The sequence below is a fragment of the Microchirus variegatus genome (genome assembly GCF_963457635.1).
Source record: "Microchirus variegatus genome assembly, chromosome: 1".
NCBI lineage: Eukaryota > Metazoa > Chordata > Actinopteri > Pleuronectiformes > Soleidae > Microchirus > Microchirus variegatus.
The window spans coordinates 7,463,024-7,481,183 of record NC_139802.1 but is presented as its reverse complement, the minus strand read 5'-3'; the positions used below and the strand labels follow the sequence as shown (position 1 = coordinate 7,481,183).

The following is an 18,160-nucleotide window of genomic DNA, read 5'->3' as shown; positions in this document are numbered from 1 at the left end:
AGCCTTAAATATATTCTCCTTTAAAGATATTACAGAAGTCCCCTGAACTTGTACAAATGGTAGGGCTGGAATTGTAACTGCATTAAAGTTTGCCTTAAATTAATGCTAATGACAAGCATGGCGCAAAATGGGTGTAGTCAGCAGCACATCAGGGAGAGAATATTGAAAAAGTGAATCTCCCTGTATCCCAGTAATACGGCGAGCAGACAGAGGCAGCTGAATGAAAATTTACCATTAATCATTAATTTTACTGTTTCCACTTTTACACATTAAAGTGTCTTCCGTTGCCATGTCTACGTAAACTTTGGCTTTGTGCGGCTATTTTAGTCACATTTATGAGGAGGATAAACATTGGGCACATTGGAGAAAAAGGGAGTGGTTGCTTAGGAGAAATTAGAGAGCATGTTAAAACATGGAATTACAAGTTGTCTGGTCGGTAAAAAGTCACCTGTTAAACGTCTGTAAGAGGTACTTGCGGCCTCCTCACAACACCAGAGGCAGAGATAGTTTGCATAGATATGGGTCAAAGAAATACCAAAGTAGTTAACTGCGTTTGACTGATTCTTTAATGATCAGTCGAATGTATTTTTGCCCTGCACTCAGTTCATCTTTGTTATCTTTTACGCTCTCTGTTTATTCATGCGAATTAACTGAGGACATTTCCATACGACTAATGTTGTTTGGGCTCCAGGCTTTTACTGTTTCTTTTATCCCTGTGCTCTGAAGCATTATATATTGATGTTTAATTTATTGAGTGTGAAAAGTTAAGGTCAGCATGGCCAAACTGAAAGTATGGCAGAAAGAATACATCAATGTGTTGACTGAATTAATGTTTTTTATTTTATATGCTATCTTTGTATTTCATTTTTTTATTTAAACGTCCAGCCATATTGTAAATAATATGTTATAGTTTAAAAAAAAAAGTAAAACTGAAAAATATTCCCGTTATTATTGCCTTACATTTGTATGTGCATAAAACGTGTTAGACCCTCACAGTAATCCTTAAATACTGTATTATACAAATCACTTTATCTCTGCTATATTCACCAGATAGTCGTGGATTAGGATTAGACATCACTCGTGCTGAAATCACATAGTACAGACCTGGCTGTGGGTCAGTTGTGAGCTGTTTACTTTTTTCTTTGCTGTGGGACCACGCCTCAGAGCCGTGGCAACTTGTTTTCCAGACTGGTTATTCTACTTTGAGAATTAGGTTTACCACCACTTCTGACTGGCCTGTGGCACAGCTCTGATTGTGAGAGCTGTCAACATTTTAAACACATATATAACATCATAATTCGCTGTATAGAGAGACAGACATGCATTACTTCCCGTTTAAATGTCTTAAGACACTGATCTGGTTACGCAGAGTTCAGAAATGGGAGAGTATTTCTTTTTAGGAGTGAAGAATAGCACATGATGAAGAGCATGTAATGGTTTTATTAAGCTGTGATCAGGCTGACTGATCGAGAGACACCCCGGAGCCCTTGCTGACCCCATCTCTAATGATTCCTCTCATTCTGGCCTATGATTGCTGTTAGAGATTCCAATTAGAAAGCATGTGTGGAAGCCCGGGTTGGGTAAGAATAGGTCTTAATTGCCATGAGTTATCATCTAGACTCATGTAATTGAGCCCCCATCTTAAGGGGCAGCACATCTGACAAATTGATTTAATACCAAAGTGATTCTTCATCCCTAATGGCACTCGTGCTTCCTCACTCATGGGCTACATGCACTGAATTCATTGTGCGTTGATTGCTGAGAGGCCTGGATCCTTTCTCTCTGTCCGCCCATTCTGGAGAGCTCAACAGACACACATACAGTATCGACCGAACACAAACTCACACAAACTCACACACTGCCCTAAGCACCATGTCCACCAGTTATCCCTTAGTTTATTTTGCAGTGTCTGAATACATGTATGGACATATGAGCTCAGTCACATATACTTAACAGGTTTGGTCAGTTTTCTGAGCTGCCTGTTTGAACTTGTCACACTTATCCAATATACTGCAAGGCGTCTCACATTTTTTTGTGTCATTGTTCACCTGTTTATCCCTGACTTATATGTAAATCTGCTGTTTATGCTGCTGTTTCAAAAATGCTGTGACCTTGTTTGACACCAGTTTACATACAATATGTTGTAGAAACAATGCATTTATAATTTCACATGTGGGTTAAGTGAGTTTCTTGTGTTGTATATTTAATTTTAATTATAGAAAATACCACCATTACTATATCAACATGTCATTTAAATGCTATGTTGGAACTGCAAAGAGGAGACTTTCATGTGTGGCTGTCGTCTGAAACGAAGAATCACATCATGCATATCACACATATTATACATCATACGTAAAGCATTGGTGCAAACAATGTACAGCCTAAGAAATATTGTGGATTTTTCAAAAACCCTTATTAATGTTCCCAACCTCTTTGGATGATTTGTAGCCATATCTTATGTTTTTTGTCAAATAAAAAAAAAAAATAGATTAGTGTTTTCCGCTACATTTATTCACATTATGAATGTAGGAATTAGGAAATTAATCTCACTCTTGACTAGGTCTCACTTGTAAAAGAGATTTTAATCTCAGTGTGACGTCCTAGTAAAATACAATGCTGTGCACAAGTCCATTAGATTTGTTGTTTTAGCAATGCTATAATCATCATACAGTATTATTATTTCCCAATCACTTTATTGGAACACATCAAGAAAATACGGGAAACATGTATGCAGCGTTTAAAATACCACGTTTCAGAAATAAAGCTTCTAAAGGGTTAAAGTGTCCATTATTTATTGTGACCTACTCAATTTCATGTTGAGAAATATTTGCTCAGGAAAAGGTCTATAACACCAGGTTTATTTAACATAAAATCAACAAATCTGGTGGTGCCCTGAAACCTTTGCACAGTGCCTTAAGTATAACTCGTATGGTGTAGTTTAAATTGAATTTAAAGTTAAGTGTATCCAGAACTAAGGACGTTTGCTTTGTGTTTTGCTCTCTTTTCTTGCATTAGGATCACAATGGTCATAATGAGCGGACTGACTTCTTAACAAACAAAGAGAAGAGGTCATCAACGCGGAAGACCTGCATCATCGTTGGTGTTGTTGTGGCATTATTGATCCTTGCAGCTGTCGCAGCATTTCTCATTTGGCTGTTTGTCTGTGAGTTTAATAAGAAGCTTCCCCTTGTTATATCACCCACAACAGACTCTTTTCTATGCTTTTTCAATATTATTTTCAATATTTTAACAGATATAAAATTAAGAAACTCATAGAAACTCTAAGATGTTGGGCATAGATATGATTGAGTCTGAATCAAGATAATTATTGATAGAATTGAATGACAATTTCAGAGTGTTGCCATTACTAGCACCAGACCAGGGTGTATTTTACTAGCACTTAAATATTCAAGTTTATGAATGGCTTGTTTGTATTTTTCCATTAGTGTCATTTTTTTTTGACAACTCTGACATTCTACTTTAATAATACAAAATAGGCAAATGTCAGAGAGTCTGTGTCACAGCCACGCTGTCATTTACACATCTGGAGTCTGATTAAAAGGCCTCTGAAGTCTCGATAAACAGCCTCTTGATTTAGCTCCCTGTTTTAATTGCTCTGAGAGCCAACCTGTCGTCTCAATATGAGATCACACTGTACAACTGTAAAATAGTGCTTCTTTCATCAGAGCCAGCCATTTTATAGCATTCTGTTGATCAAACTCTCATCTGCTTCTTTCCTCCAAGTTAAAGACACCGATTCAGGAGGAACCTTTAATAAGCCAAACGGCCCACAATCACTGGTCTTCAGTGGGCACATGAAGCTGGATGGTGTGCCATATGCCCAGAAACTCGAGGACACCGACAGCAAGGAATTCAAGGATATGGCAGGCAAACTGGAAGCAATTGTAAGTTTGACACTTGATGAGGCAGACTTCACTGTATTTCATCCCTTTTTCCCCCATCATTTAAATTGTTTATTATTTGAAGTAGAGCATTACACTCAGTTAAGGATTAACTGTGGATTTTGTTGTGGAAATGCTTTTAAATGTGCCCCTCACAGTGCACAGAAACTGCTGAAAGCACATTTGTGTGGGTGGAATAAAAGGCTGTACATTCCCTTACTAATTCCCTCAACAGCATCTCCTATTATTGGAGACAGTGAAGATGTTTGTAGCACCACTTAGGAGGATGTTGATAACAGAAAAAACCCTCGCTCAAAACCCATCAAGCCCACACTTCCTCCGTGAAAAGCTACGGAATTAGAGTGGAAGTGGTGGACTTGTATTTTAGATGACTAGATGATTTGCGTGAAAGCTGTATTATGTACTAGGTTTACTCTAAAATCCATCATGAGGGACAGGATTTCAGAACGTTTCTGATCTAGGATGTTGCTGATAAGGCCAGTACAACTTGTGGGGTATGTGTACAAGTAAGCAATGCTGGGCCTGTTTAACCAGTTATCTAATGAATCTACACTACCTCTCTAGCAATACCTGTCTGTCAGGTCCCCTGTATTACCATAAAATGGGTTTAATGAAATGATACTGATGATTTTAAGCTGGATATGCTATTTTAGTTTCTGGTAATCCATCACTTTTTCCTATGATGAATTATTCTCCTTTTATGTCACTTTCTGTTTTAACCACACAGACAAATCCTGTTCAGCCTCTGCAGCTGGTTCTCTGTTATTTTCGATCAAATCTCTTTGACTTTCTCTTAACATTCAGAGTAGTTGCAGGTTTCCTTCCACTAATGGTACTTGCTCTGCCGACAGTGAACATTGTGCTGTACATGCACACAGTTTAAGACCACACATCTATATCATTGTCTGATAGGCTCTACAGCTCAGTGCAGCTGAAGGCAAGACACGTAATTGAGAATCCCACTGTTGTGTGCTTTGCATGGTTGGCAGTATTTTTTATGTTAACATTCTAATTTGTACTTTGTCTTTAGGCAGACAAGCAGACATCTTGTTCTAGTTCAGTAAAAATAAAATGTTCTCTTCACAGCTCAAAGAAAACTACAAGAAAGATTCATTCCTTGCAGAATACTACAGTACTTCGGTGGTCACTGCATTCAGGTATTGTCGAGATCTTGAGCTCCTCAGTTATTTTACACAAAGAGTCCACTGTTGTGCTTCTGGAGACTTGAAAAAAAAAGTTTACTCTAAATCTTTCATGAAAGAAAAGCTTTGTGACCTGTAAGGGTTGAGGGTTTCCTGTCTATTGCATTTTTCAGCATTTGGTCTGTTGACTGGTGATTCATGCGTTTATTGAAGTATAAATATAAATACTGCACCAAAAGTGGCAGGAAATAATGACAGTTGTTCTATGGCGTTGATAAAAGATGCAGGTACTTGGCCAAGGTAGAGGCCAAGCTAGATTTGGCCTTTACTGTAACCCATATTACCAATGTTTCACTAAGTGCTGCTTTTCCTTGAATGTTGAAACTTGTTACTGAATGTTGTCTCTTATGTTCCTCCCTCTCGCCCACCCTCGTCCTTTTCCTCACCTGCACCAGTGAGGGCGTGTTAGCCTACTACTGGTCCCAGTTTGACATCCCAGTAGACGACTTGGAGATTGTGCCGGAGTTCTCAGAAGAGCGTGTGTTGGAGTCACTGGAGAAAGTAGTTAATCAGCCGCGAACTACAAGAACTGGGAATGTTAAAATAACTGAAGTCACTACTTCAAGTAGGTGCCACAAACACTCAGATATCATCGGGAGGCAGAGAGTTGCTCCAGAATGTAACATTTAACAATCAGAATCAGAATACTTTATTAATTCCCGGGGGGATTATTTTTGTTCCAGATGCTCTGTGCAAAGTAGGGTAGAAATGCAGCACGAGTGGAAAACAAGAGCTAAAGATACAGATATAAATAAAACGATAAAATAGGTATTAAAATTAAATGAAATAAAATATACAATTGGTAGACACTCTGGAAATACCTACAATAGTGAACGTTGGTGTTTTACAAATGACGTGAGAATGAGTAAGAGATAGATAGAGATGAGATGGAGCACTGTGAATTAGTGATGGTCATTCCAAGCAAAAATGCTATTTGAATATTTGACAGGATTAACCCCCCAAACACACGGACATATCTCACTCCGGTGTCCCACAAAGGCCAAGAACAGACGAAATTGACGTCCACATTTACTAGAAATAAGCCATTCCAAGCCAGATTATAGGGAAATCCAACACAGTCCTTGACTTTGAAGTGTCAAGTTGGCTCTTCCACACACACTGAAAAAAAGTTATATTTCCGTTTTGTATATTTTTGATACAGTTTCATATAGTTGCATTAACTGCTCGACTATATATAATCAAATGAATGATAAATATTCATGCCCCGTCCTTACTGGGAATACAGATTTTAATAAGGTCTTTGTCATCTCCCATCAGCAGTGAGACTTTCTGTGCTTTCTGTTTGTATTATGGGGACTCGCTCTGATTTGTGCAGCTAAAATGATAGCAGATAAGTTAGATTTCTTAGCTTGTGCTGCATCTGAGATCGCACATTTGATGCCGTTTGGATCCTTTAATGATATTAGCTGGGCCTTGGCCTGACGTGAGACAGCCATTTTTCTTCCTTCTGTCTTCTCAGCTTTCACATTGTATTTGTCTACATCCTGGCCACCAGCCAAACACCGGCCCTGTGACTCAGTGGTTTTGGTCCTCTTTAAAATGATTTCTGTTGGTATGATTTGATGTTGCTGTCCCAGATAGTTAGACAGAGATGTATTGGTTGCTGCTGTAGGGCAAGGTGAGATGGAGCAAAAAGAGCTGCACAACATCACTGGTTCCCTTAACTGAAGGGAAATGGAAGAGAAAATGTGCAACCCAAATATTAAAGGCTCATGCATCAAATTCTATCAGCCTCCCAACTTTAGTGACCCATTCTTACCTTTTCTCCTCTTTCTCTGTCACACTCTCCCTTTGTCTCCAGCCACAGATCCGCGCATGGCCAGGAGCCCTAGAGCCAGTGAGTATAGTGTGTCCCATTTCAATCACATGCAGTTGTAATTTTCCAGCTGGCTAGATGCTCACCCTCCTGCCAAGCTGTAACGGATGGTTCGTCTGGCCTGTACTGTACATGTGCTGCTGTCGTCAAGAGATTGAAAACCTTGTATTAGGCCAGGGCAAGTCACTTACTATGCCCAACACTTTTCTCTGTTACTCTCTGCTGATTTGTAACCTTGAGACAATTAGAATTTATTACATTATATTATCATAGTATGTGTAGTTTCCTTGACATGACATACAGCACATATGTACCACAAATTACATGGTGTTCAAATGTATTTATTTAACGTCAAAGGGGGCAGAAAAAGAAGACGTATAGCATGATAATGATCACATTTTAATTCACTGCCTAATGCAATTTACTCTGTATTCAGTGTATAATGTTTTTTTTGTGGTTCACAGCTGACTGTTTCCACCGTCTGGAAGCGGAAGAAAATGTGAGGAAATTTTCATCTCCAGGTTACCCCAATAACTACCCCCCCAAGTCTCGATGTCAGTGGCAAATCCGAGCCTCAGAGAACAAAGCCATATCGGTCCATTTTTCTTCTTTTCACATCGAGGACGACTGCACTGATGACTTTGTCGCCATATATGACTCTTTGAGTCCAGATGATTCTCAGGCCATCACAGAGTAAGTCGTAGACCTGTTGATACATGTAGAAAGATGCTTTCATATAGATTAATGCTCTTACAAAGGTTAAATATTTAATGGACAGATCAGGGTTTACCATCATACTGTTTATTAGCAATATGCAGTTAAATAAGCCTCGCATTCACGCTGGAGGGATTTTTATTGAAAAGAAGCCTAGTAAATGTAGCCATTTTTGCTTCTCCAGAAACATTCTGACATAAATCACATTCTCAATTTGCCTTAAACCTTGGTAGCAGGGTTTGTTTGATAGGGCTCAACCAACATTTGTCTCATTTATTAAGCCCAGAAGATCAGAGAGGGAGAATATAGTGCTACATGATTCTCAGAGGACAAGTGCTAAGAATCACTTTGTCTGAATTTGACTGAAATGTTGTAGAAGGATTTTTGGAGTAAAGGCTGTTTTGATGTGGGTTGAAAACATGTTCCACTTCATTCCTTTCACTGCATTTGTTGTTTTTTTCTCCCCTTGGCTCTGAAGCCTTCAGTGCTACACGTCCCATTTTATTATTAACTTCTGAGACCTCAGTGAGATCGAGTTGGCTCAAAAAGACCTCTCCTTTTAAATCTGTGCAGGGTGAAAACCTGAACACTGAACACCTCGCACACAGCTGTGTGCAGTTCAGCTTTGTGTATGGGAGAGTGATAACATTCTAAAACTACAGGCTCCTAAATGCAACATCAGTTGTAGCTGCGGGCATTTTCAAACTCAAATCATTGCCAAACAAATATACGTTACCAAGTGATGCATAAGATTTTTCGAATGCTATTGAGCGATCAGCTTTATCCAAGGTGACATGGGGTTTATGAGAGCCATAATATAATACTCTATAATGACATTATTGTAGTGGAGCTAGATGTATTGCTGTTCTTGCAGTGTCATTCACACCTCCATGGCTCTGCCTCTAGCAGTGCTGAAACTTTTTACTAATGCTTCTAATGTTTGACTTTGAAACTCCGCCTAAGCAATTTCTATCTAGTGCTGACACATCTAGTCTTATTTATCTTTTTCTCTACCTATCTCTGCTTGTCTATTGATTTTTTTCCCTCCAATAATATCTCTAGTATTTTAAGTTGATATGAACATCTGATGGAAAATAATTACATTGTTTTATTTGAGGTCGTGAAAACTGGCTCTCGATCAGAATCTGAAAAACTCCATTCACTAAATGCATCAGACCACGGCCAATGGTTCATGGTTGTGTTTACCACAATTCATTTCAAACACCGCTTTATGATTCTGTAATTAAATCTGATTTGTGTACTGTGTTGCTTCTTCGACAGGAAGTGTGGTCAGAGGCCCCCCTCCAACCCACTGGAGGTGGTATCATCCGGCAACATCATGCTCATTAATTTGATCACTGACACTGATGTGCAGAGGCCAGGCTTTGAGGCAGTGTACAAAGCTATCCCCAGTTCTAAAGGTAATCTATTATCAATTACCAGCTGCAGCTGTAAGACATCTGCAGATTCATTAGTTTTGTAAAAACTCTGTGCCAAAATGCAAATATGTGTTATGTTCTTCCAGTGAAAACATGTGGCGCTGCCCTATCTGGTCAAAAAGGTGTCTTCACTTCTCCACTTCACCCGAGCTTCTATCCTCCTGGCGTCAGCTGCAAGTGGACCATCACGGTTTGTAACACTGCCCGCGCTCCCCCCCCACACACACACATAACCCCTCCACCCACCTCCTCCTCCCCCTCCATCATCCTTAGCTTGCCATGAGAGGAATGCTGAGGCAGCACTTTGGAAGCCAAGCTGTTCAGTACCTCCTCTATCTTCATCTGTCAGAGCTCCGTTTCTGCCGCAGCTCTAGCTGAGCTGCAGTGTCTCGTGTGTTGGTTTTGTTTGCTGGTGTGTGTGCGTGTGTGAGAGAGATAGTGTGCATATGAGCATCTGTGTTTGTGTGGAAACCTCCTGTTTGTGTGTGTTCCTTATATGCCTCAATTTACATGAGATACATCAAGTATACGTGTGTGTGTGTGAGTGTTTTTGTGTGCGTGTCAAGCGGGAACCAATCACTTATCTCCCTGTGCTTTAGGTCGCTTCTGGGAAAAAGGTGCGGGTGAAGTTCACCATGTTCCGCATGAAAGAGCCCGGGGTGGACATCCGTGTCTGTCACAAAGACTATGTGGAGGTTATGGGCACCAAGTGAGGCTTTTGTTTTAAATCTAATTATAAAGTTGTATACATTATTCACCACTATACATGGTTAAATGATTACATTGAAGGTCTGATGTGTAGTATTTGAGAGGGTTTATTAGCAGAAATTCCATATACTACTCATATGTATTTTTGTCGTTGTGCACAATTGCATTAAAATAAAAAGCCTTAGCCTTAGCGTAAACCTTTTATACTTTTTGTGCTTAAAGCAACAGGCTTGCTTTATGTAGGTTGCCATGTTGTACCACTGTTTCCACAGTTGCACAAACTGACATTTTTTGCATTCTGAAGCGTGATACTACTATGCAAATGAACAAAATAGCTCTGCTCACATAAACCCATGCATAAACCAACGAAGAGGGAGGAAATGGCAAAGAAAGTATAAGAGAAGAGCAGTCACCAGTGACAGGTCACACTGATTTTAATACAACACATGATGCATATTTAAAGAGACAAATACGAATGTAATTTTACTTACCCGTGCTTACATCTCAATATGCCTCATGACACACACACCCTGGTTTGTGCAGCTATTCTTATTAGGACACTGCATTGACTTCCATTGACTTAATCTGTCCCTCTACTTAGGTCATGTCAAGCTTTCCTCTTCTTCCACAAACAGAATGCACATATAGTGACATAAGTATAACCCTTTTCATGAATATAGGAATTGAGAGAAATAAAATACATAACCAATAACAACTTGCTATCACAGTGTTCCTTCTAGTACAGCATGTGGATGCCATCACAGCTGATCTGCTTATATGCTTTGGAAAGGGAATGTGATTCCTCTGTTAGTTGTAGTCTGCAGTGTCTTCATAAGATGTCACTTCTTTTTACACACTGGACCTTTAAATTGTCCCCGATCACAGTTTTACTGACTGAATTATAGGTTTAGCTTGACCTCCAATATTTTCTCTTGTTCATTGACTTTCAGTTTTGCTTCCAAGTAAAATAGATGATATAATCAAACTGTTGTATGTTCACAATTTGTCTTTTCATTTTTCTTGCTCAATTAAGCACAATTGTAATATCCTTAACTCCGAACCTACAATCTGTGTTGAAAACCTAAATATTTCCAAAACTATTGCCCTTGTGCCCCAGGTACTGTGGAGAACTGTCATCTTTGGTTCTGACCAGTGATCGCAACGTCCTAGACGTGTTCTTCCACTCTGATGAGTCCTACACTGACAAAGGCTTCAGCGCAGAGTACAATGCATATGATCCTGCAAACCGTGAGTTAAAAAGTCTTGTCAGGCACGCACACTGACACAACACTTAGAGAGTTGGGTGACATGTTGCGACGTGACAGTGACATCCATAGCCTGCCATTACAGAACAACACAGGGGGAGTAACTGTGCAGTCTGAGAGCCGGCATGACAGAGACTGACTGACAGTCAAACAGAGATGTTTCAGTGGACTAAGACACTGGCTTGGGAACTCAGGAGCGAGGCTAATCACCAGAGAGCTTGTTTACTGGGTCCATTTTATTTGCCACTGTCAGTCATGAGCACTCCGCTTTCAATACCCTGCGCTCTTTATGTTGTCTCCCAGTTTGACTGAAATGGATTTATAATTGCTTAAATCAACAGAGACAAGCATTGGCCACATGATGGATGTTGTGAAAATACACTGTCACTCCCTCTTACTCAATTTGTCTTCATCCTCTTTCTCTCTATCTCCCTTTTTTTGCTCTTTTCTCTGTTTTGTGAGCAGCTTGTCCCAACCAGTTTGCTTGCGCCTCTGGCACCTGCATTGGCAAAGAGCTGAAGTGTGATGGCTGGAACGACTGTGGTGATATGAGCGATGAGATGAAATGCAGTAAGTTCCCCTTTGACCCATCCAGACTTTTTCTTTGTCTTTCTTCCCCTCTTCATTTCTTATGTTCTTAAATGTGTCTCATCAGCTCTATAAAGGGGTAGATTGACAATTTGGGAAATACTATGAGAGTTGGATGAGCATATCAATACCAATCTCTCATATGGCCATTAAATTTACATAAACAAGGATAGGACCAGCATTCATTTAGGTAAGTGTAGCAATAAAAGTAGAAACTGTATGGAATGGCTGTCCTGGCTCCAAATGTCACACAGTTTGTGTAAAAATGTTGTGAGACTCTTGGTCTTCCCCCAAACTGTTCATCTAACTGTTATCTGTCTGTAATTTCTTTTATGTTTCACATAATTCATATTTTCATCTACCTCTTCTCTTCTGGCACTACTTAATATGTGACATTTCTGTTTCATCAGGTTGTGAGAAGGACCAGTTTTCTTGTGGCAATGGCTTGTGCAAACCGAAGCTCTGGGTGTGCGACAGGGTCAATGACTGTGGAGACAACAGCGATGAGAAACAGTGCAGTAAGTATTCCTATCTCTTTAAGTGCTCTTGAGGCAATGCAAACCCTGTCTAATGCTATGCCAATTGTGCTAGCATTAAAGACACATCACTGCTAATGCTCTGGTCACTGACTGCTGAGCTGTGTGCAGTCATTATTCTATCAGTAATGGAGTTTGTTTGAAGCCTTGCCCAATTTGCTCAGCATCTGTCCAGGCTCTTAATCATGTGTATTACACACGAGAAGAATGGAGACGGATGATAATGTCCACTATGGCTGCATCACTTATGTCCTCCTGGAGCGTATTGCCTTGTCCTCTTATTCAGGTTTTCAGCTTCTTCTTATGCTCATCATAATGTCTCAATGTCTCCAGGTTGTGAGTCGAATGAGTGGCGCTGTAGTAACGGACACTGTATGCCTCAGGATGTTGTGTGTGATGGCAACAGAGATTGTGAAGATGGAAGCGATGAGGCCTCTTGTAAATCCTGTAAGTATTCCACCTGTTATAATCAAGTACACTGCACTAAACATTAAGTAAAGAACCTTTGGAGACTTGGAACATAGATGCTTCAGTGCAGAATCAATTGTCTTACATGTAGATTATTTGATATTCTTCTGGTGCCTATTGTATCTTTAATCTCCTGCAATGCACAGGCATGTACACAGACACAGCATTCTTTTGACTTCTGTGAACAAAGATAAATATTGGTTGTTAAACTTTTGGATTTTTTAAATGGCTCGAAATACACCACCTTGATTCTGGGACCTGTCTCCGTCTCACTGTAGCTCCAGGCATCTGCACTGACTATTCCTTCAAGTGTAAAAACAAAGAATGTGTCAATAAGGTGAATTCCGAATGTGACCGCATCAACGACTGCACTGACAACTCGGATGAGGACAACTGCAGTAAGAAATGTTTTCTCTTCCCTCAAACAGTTCTCATCTTTTTTGTTTTGCATCTTTTTTTTTTATTGTTTGAGATGATTGAAAGTGGATCAAATCTGTATCTTCTCTATCAAACGTCAGATTGTGGCACCAGGCCTTATAAGTTAAACCGCATCGTTGGAGGGCAGATTGCTGAGCTGGGGGAGTGGCCCTGGCAGGTCAGCCTTCACTTCATGACCTATGGGCATGTTTGTGGTGCCTCTATCATCTCTAATAAGTGGCTCCTTTCGGCCGCCCACTGCTTTGTAACGCACGACCCAGCGTGAGTCACACCTTTATTCATTTGTATTCATTTATTTATTTTGAAAAAAGGGTACAGTGCACATTAATGAATAGTGATATGTAGGCATTTGCTAATTTCAATTTCCATTCCTCAGTAGGTTGATTTAATATGAATGACAAAAAATACACAGCGATACACAGTGATACTTGTATCAAGTACACCCACAAAAAGATACATCATATGACAATGTAAAGCGCTAAAAATATAAAGTACCGCTGAGAACTTGAAGGTAATACTAAATGAATTGGTGTGAATGGCAAAAACTATAGCGTAAAGCAGCATTGCATGGTCATCAATTATAGAAAAGTGCTGTATAAATGGAGACCATTTACCTTTACATTGCCCTGTATAGTGCAGTGCAGATTGTTATTGCTCAATGTCCATTTATTTAGACTTAAGAAATTGCATATGGTGGTTTAAATGTTGTTCTTGGCAGACTTGGTTAGTCCAGTTTTTTGGCTGTGTTTTGAATGTTACAAAGCGGGAGCATTTCCTGACAAATGATCGCTAATTGTATGTACACACACACACACACACAATTTGGGAGTTTTCATCATACAACAGATCCATTTATTTTACGCTGTAAAATGTTATTCATTAAATACATTTCCTCCTTCCTTTTTTTTTTTTTTTTTTTTTTTTAGATGAAGGGGTTAAATTTACAACCAATCCATGCAAGCATACAGCTGTATTCAACAGTAACCTGTAGGTGGAGCACTTACCATGCTGTTCAACCTGAGCCACTGCTGTTGTGATTGAGCAGGGAACTATGTTCATTTTTACATATTCACAGCTGGTGTTTATTTGTTACACTAAAGGCCATCATTAAATCTGTGAGCTATTTCCAAATTACACATGGAAGCCACAACAAAGGTCTTCTTTACAGTTATATGTCACCATTAGTACTATGCAGGTACATGGCTGACAACATCATCAAACTTGAAAACAATTAAATGAACTAACATTGTGGCAGGTACTTCCCTTGTGAGACTCATAATGTTGATGAGGTTGGTGTCATGTTTGTGACTGTAGTTTGAATTGCCGCTCAGCAGAGAGTGAGCCGTATAACATTAAACTAGCACATGTTGATATCGCATTCACCCATATTGCCTTGTGCATATAAACAACTGTAACTGTGACCCATGATGCTTTACATCCTTCCACAGGAACCATATTGCAGCCAACTGGCTGACCTACAGTGGCATGCAGAGCCAGTATAATCACGATAATGTACAGCGCCTATCAGTGAAGAAGATCGTATCACACCCAGATTACAACCAAATGACCTTTGACTATGACATTGCACTGCTGGAGCTCAGTGAGGAGCTGAAGTTCACCAACACCATCCAACCCATCTGCCTACCAGCTTCCTCCCACGTCTTCCCTGCAGGCACGGCCTGCTGGGTCACAGGCTGGGGCGCGCAACGAGAAGGAGGTATTATGTATGACCTGGTGGTTATTGTTAGTTCTGAGGTTATTTGTTTATTTATTTGATGCTACCACAAATTATCATTCTTATTATTATGATGCACAGATTTTGTTTTAATTACCTTTTTTTAAATTAAGGTTCACCCACTCTACAATTGTGTTTTTCCTTTTGAATTTTCCAACTCAAAATTAAGACATCCCACTCACACCCCCATCATTTCACAATGAGCTCTTCATCTCATGCTCTTATTATTTCTCTATTTTCTCACTGCTTTCATTCTCTTTGTCATTCCATCCTGTCTTTTTCCCTTCCTCTAATGTCCCTAACATTTCTTTATCTCTTTTGGCATGACATACTTTTCTTCTGCTCAACCCTCCCTCCCTGTTCTCTTCTCAACTCATTCTAATCTGCTCTTTTTTTAATAAATCTCTTTCCTTATCCACATATCAAGGCAGACTTCGGCTCTCACGGAAAGCGTCTTAAACCTTCATTAGCCAGCAGTAATCCAGCCCATTATCACCTTTCATGTCGGTGACAAACGCATAGGTCACATGGCTGACACCTTTGTCCTAACACCTCAGTCCTGCTCTTGCAGGTCAGAAGGCAGCGACGCTGCAGAAAGCATCGGTGAAAATCATCAACGACACTGTGTGTAATGTGGTCACAGAGGGCCAACTCACCTCCAGGATGCTCTGCAGTGGATTCTTGGCAGGAGGAGTTGATGCATGCCAGGTGAGACCGAGCAACATGTTGAAATGAAAGGATGAAGGAAAGATAAAGTTTAGCTTTCACACCAATATAATTATTGCGCTCTCACATCCAAACTCAATCTTCTAACCAGTTTCCCCTGAATGTGCTCACCAGGGAGACTCTGGAGGCCCCCTGGTGTGTTTCGAGGAGAGTGGGAAGTGGTTCCAGGCCGGCATCGTGAGCTGGGGTGAGGGCTGTGCTCGTCGGAACAAGCCTGGCGTCTACTCGCGCGTCACCAAGCTGAGACAGTGGATCAAGGAGCAGACAAAAATTTGATGCGGTAAAGGGAAGCAGTGAGGGATACAGAGTGGGGAACAACAATGCCAAAGTGCAAGAAATAATGGAGAAGGAACATTTAAGTCTGAGTGAAGACTTCCAAGTCTCTCCACTATGCCTTCATGTGACAGCAGAATAGTTATACTGTTGCATGGACCCAGCTATTCACATCAGTGACTTTAAGCACTTTATTAGTTTGCCAACCCTCTTTTCCCACTCTCTCAAACACACACACACACACAAACACAAAAACACAGCAACTCACACTTTGTATATTTGTAAATCACGGTGGTGCCTTTTATCTCCATCAGTCATTTTCAGAAACATTTGACAAATGCACCCTAAAAATATAGAAGCAGTTTTAAAACTTAAGTTGTGTGTCTTTTTAGGTGAAATGCCTTCATCCTCTTTGGCAGCAGTGTTTTTTTTTTGCACTTTGCTAATGGTCCCATACAGCTGACGGCTGTATATTTTTAGGGGGTTTATTATTATTCTGTCTAAAAGGACTGATTTGCTTGTTTCAATCCATTTGCTACAAAATACAAGGCAAGCACTTTTAAACTGATTATCTCAACCAACTTTCACAATCAGTTGTGTATAACCAGAAGATGAAGAAAATTACACCAAACATTTTTGCTAAAATCTATTAAGAGGCATTTTCTAAAAGAAATGAAATCGGAAGCATCCTGGGGGGGTGAGAAAGGTGAAAAATGGCCAGCAGTAATGCTGTGTATCAGGTTTGAAGCTGGTGGGCCTAAAACAGCAAAAACACCAGCACGATTCCTTGGGAATTCTGATCTGAGATTGGAGTCGTGCTTCATTGCTTTAAGTTGCTGTTGATCTGAATGAGGATCGTATATCAGTGACTTTATTACACCTCTACAGATACATTTGCCCAGGTCACTAGTTAAGCTCCAGGTGATTATGGTCTTCACTCACATACAGAATCCATGAGGTTGTCACTTGCTGCCTGAGCACTGCAATGAGTTTCCATTCCTGTGAGAGTTTCCTTCTCTTTGGTCACAGCCAACTTGATTCATTTTTAGGCCGAAGTGTAGTTTCTTTTAATCTGTTTGCCTTCATCTTTGACTTATCCTGGAAAATTTAAGCCCTGCATAAACAAACCAAAGATATGTTTTAGTATTGTTTATTTAAGTGTGAAAAAACAAAAATCCAATTGTTTGGGGGGGACATTCATTTATTATTTCCAGAGTGTTGAGTATTGTATAAAAAAATGTTTTTGTTTTTTTTAAAGAGAAGCGGGAGTGACCACAAATTTTAAAAGGTATTGTCATGAGCACTGTGCGCAGACTGTGATTAGGATTATGCACATGCTATACTTTATATCCTGTCTTTGTTGTTGTGTTTCTACGTTTTTATACAAATGAATGACGACATTAAACTATCTTTTATCGGACTGTTCTGTATCTGATTGTGTTACCTGAATGATTGGTTTCTGACAGCGCGTCGTTTTGTGTTTCATAGTGTATAATAAATGTTTGTCTTGCGAGACCTTGTCTCTTCTCACAGTAGAATTGTAATGAGCATGTACCTCTCCTCCCCATCGTGCCTTCCTGGGGAACAGAGGTGACAAGACAAACTCATATTGTCAGATAATACCTACCATTGTTACAGCTCTATCCTATTACCCTACAAGATGGGCACGTCAGCGTCAGGAGGTGGATACACATACACAGTGGGGGTTCTGCTACCTCATCTGTCTTCATTAAAAGCAGCGCATCACTGGGGAAATAGGAAATCAACATAGACAGTGCCTCTAATTTATGTATTCATCATTGTTGATACATGAGAAGCTTTGTTTGTCACTGTTCCCCATGTCCAATGAAGCTTTTCACTCGGCCTATTAGAGCTTATGATTCACACCAACCAATACTTTATCGGAAATGGTTTTATTTAAATATAAATATGTGTACAAAGGTACAAGCAACAATAGCTCCTTTTTAGCAAATAAAAGTCTTAATACATTATTAAAAGAATAAACAAACAAATGGCAATTAGTCATGTTCCAAGAAAAAGCATTGTAACTGCATTCAATGATTAATGAACAACTCGGAAAAGAAAATCTGTGGACCCAAACAAATCAACCAAGATAAAGACATATGTATATAAAGATATTTTTACAGTAGAGCAGCTTATATGCTGTACATTAAGGCTTATATAAAATATAAAAATAAAGACAAGCGATGATGTTTGCCTCTTCACTTTAAGTGACATTTGCTCTCACTCGTCACGCTGCCTGATAACAGCTTTGTAGACAAATGGCAGTACGGGCATTCACACTGAA

The 18,160-nt window shown here is 39.8% G+C and overlaps 1 protein-coding gene across 1 annotated transcript; it reads left to right on the top strand.

The window, feature by feature from the left end:
• Positions 1-1,559: 1,559 nt before the first annotated feature.
• st14 (ST14 transmembrane serine protease matriptase) lies at positions 1,560-15,855 on the top strand (the record flags this gene model as incomplete). Its single annotated transcript, XM_083897115.1, has 19 exons — positions 1,560-1,580; positions 3,016-3,163; positions 3,745-3,905; positions 5,010-5,080; positions 5,521-5,690; positions 6,948-6,983; positions 7,427-7,655; positions 8,958-9,097; positions 9,202-9,305; positions 9,715-9,824; positions 10,941-11,071; positions 11,554-11,658; positions 12,087-12,194; positions 12,546-12,659; positions 12,959-13,078; positions 13,199-13,379; positions 14,567-14,835; positions 15,425-15,561; positions 15,694-15,855. The coding sequence occupies 19 exons, from the start codon at positions 1,560-1,562 to the stop codon at positions 15,853-15,855; spliced, it is 2,517 nt and encodes an 838-aa protein (XP_083753241.1).
• Positions 15,856-18,160: the final 2,305 nt, after the last annotated feature.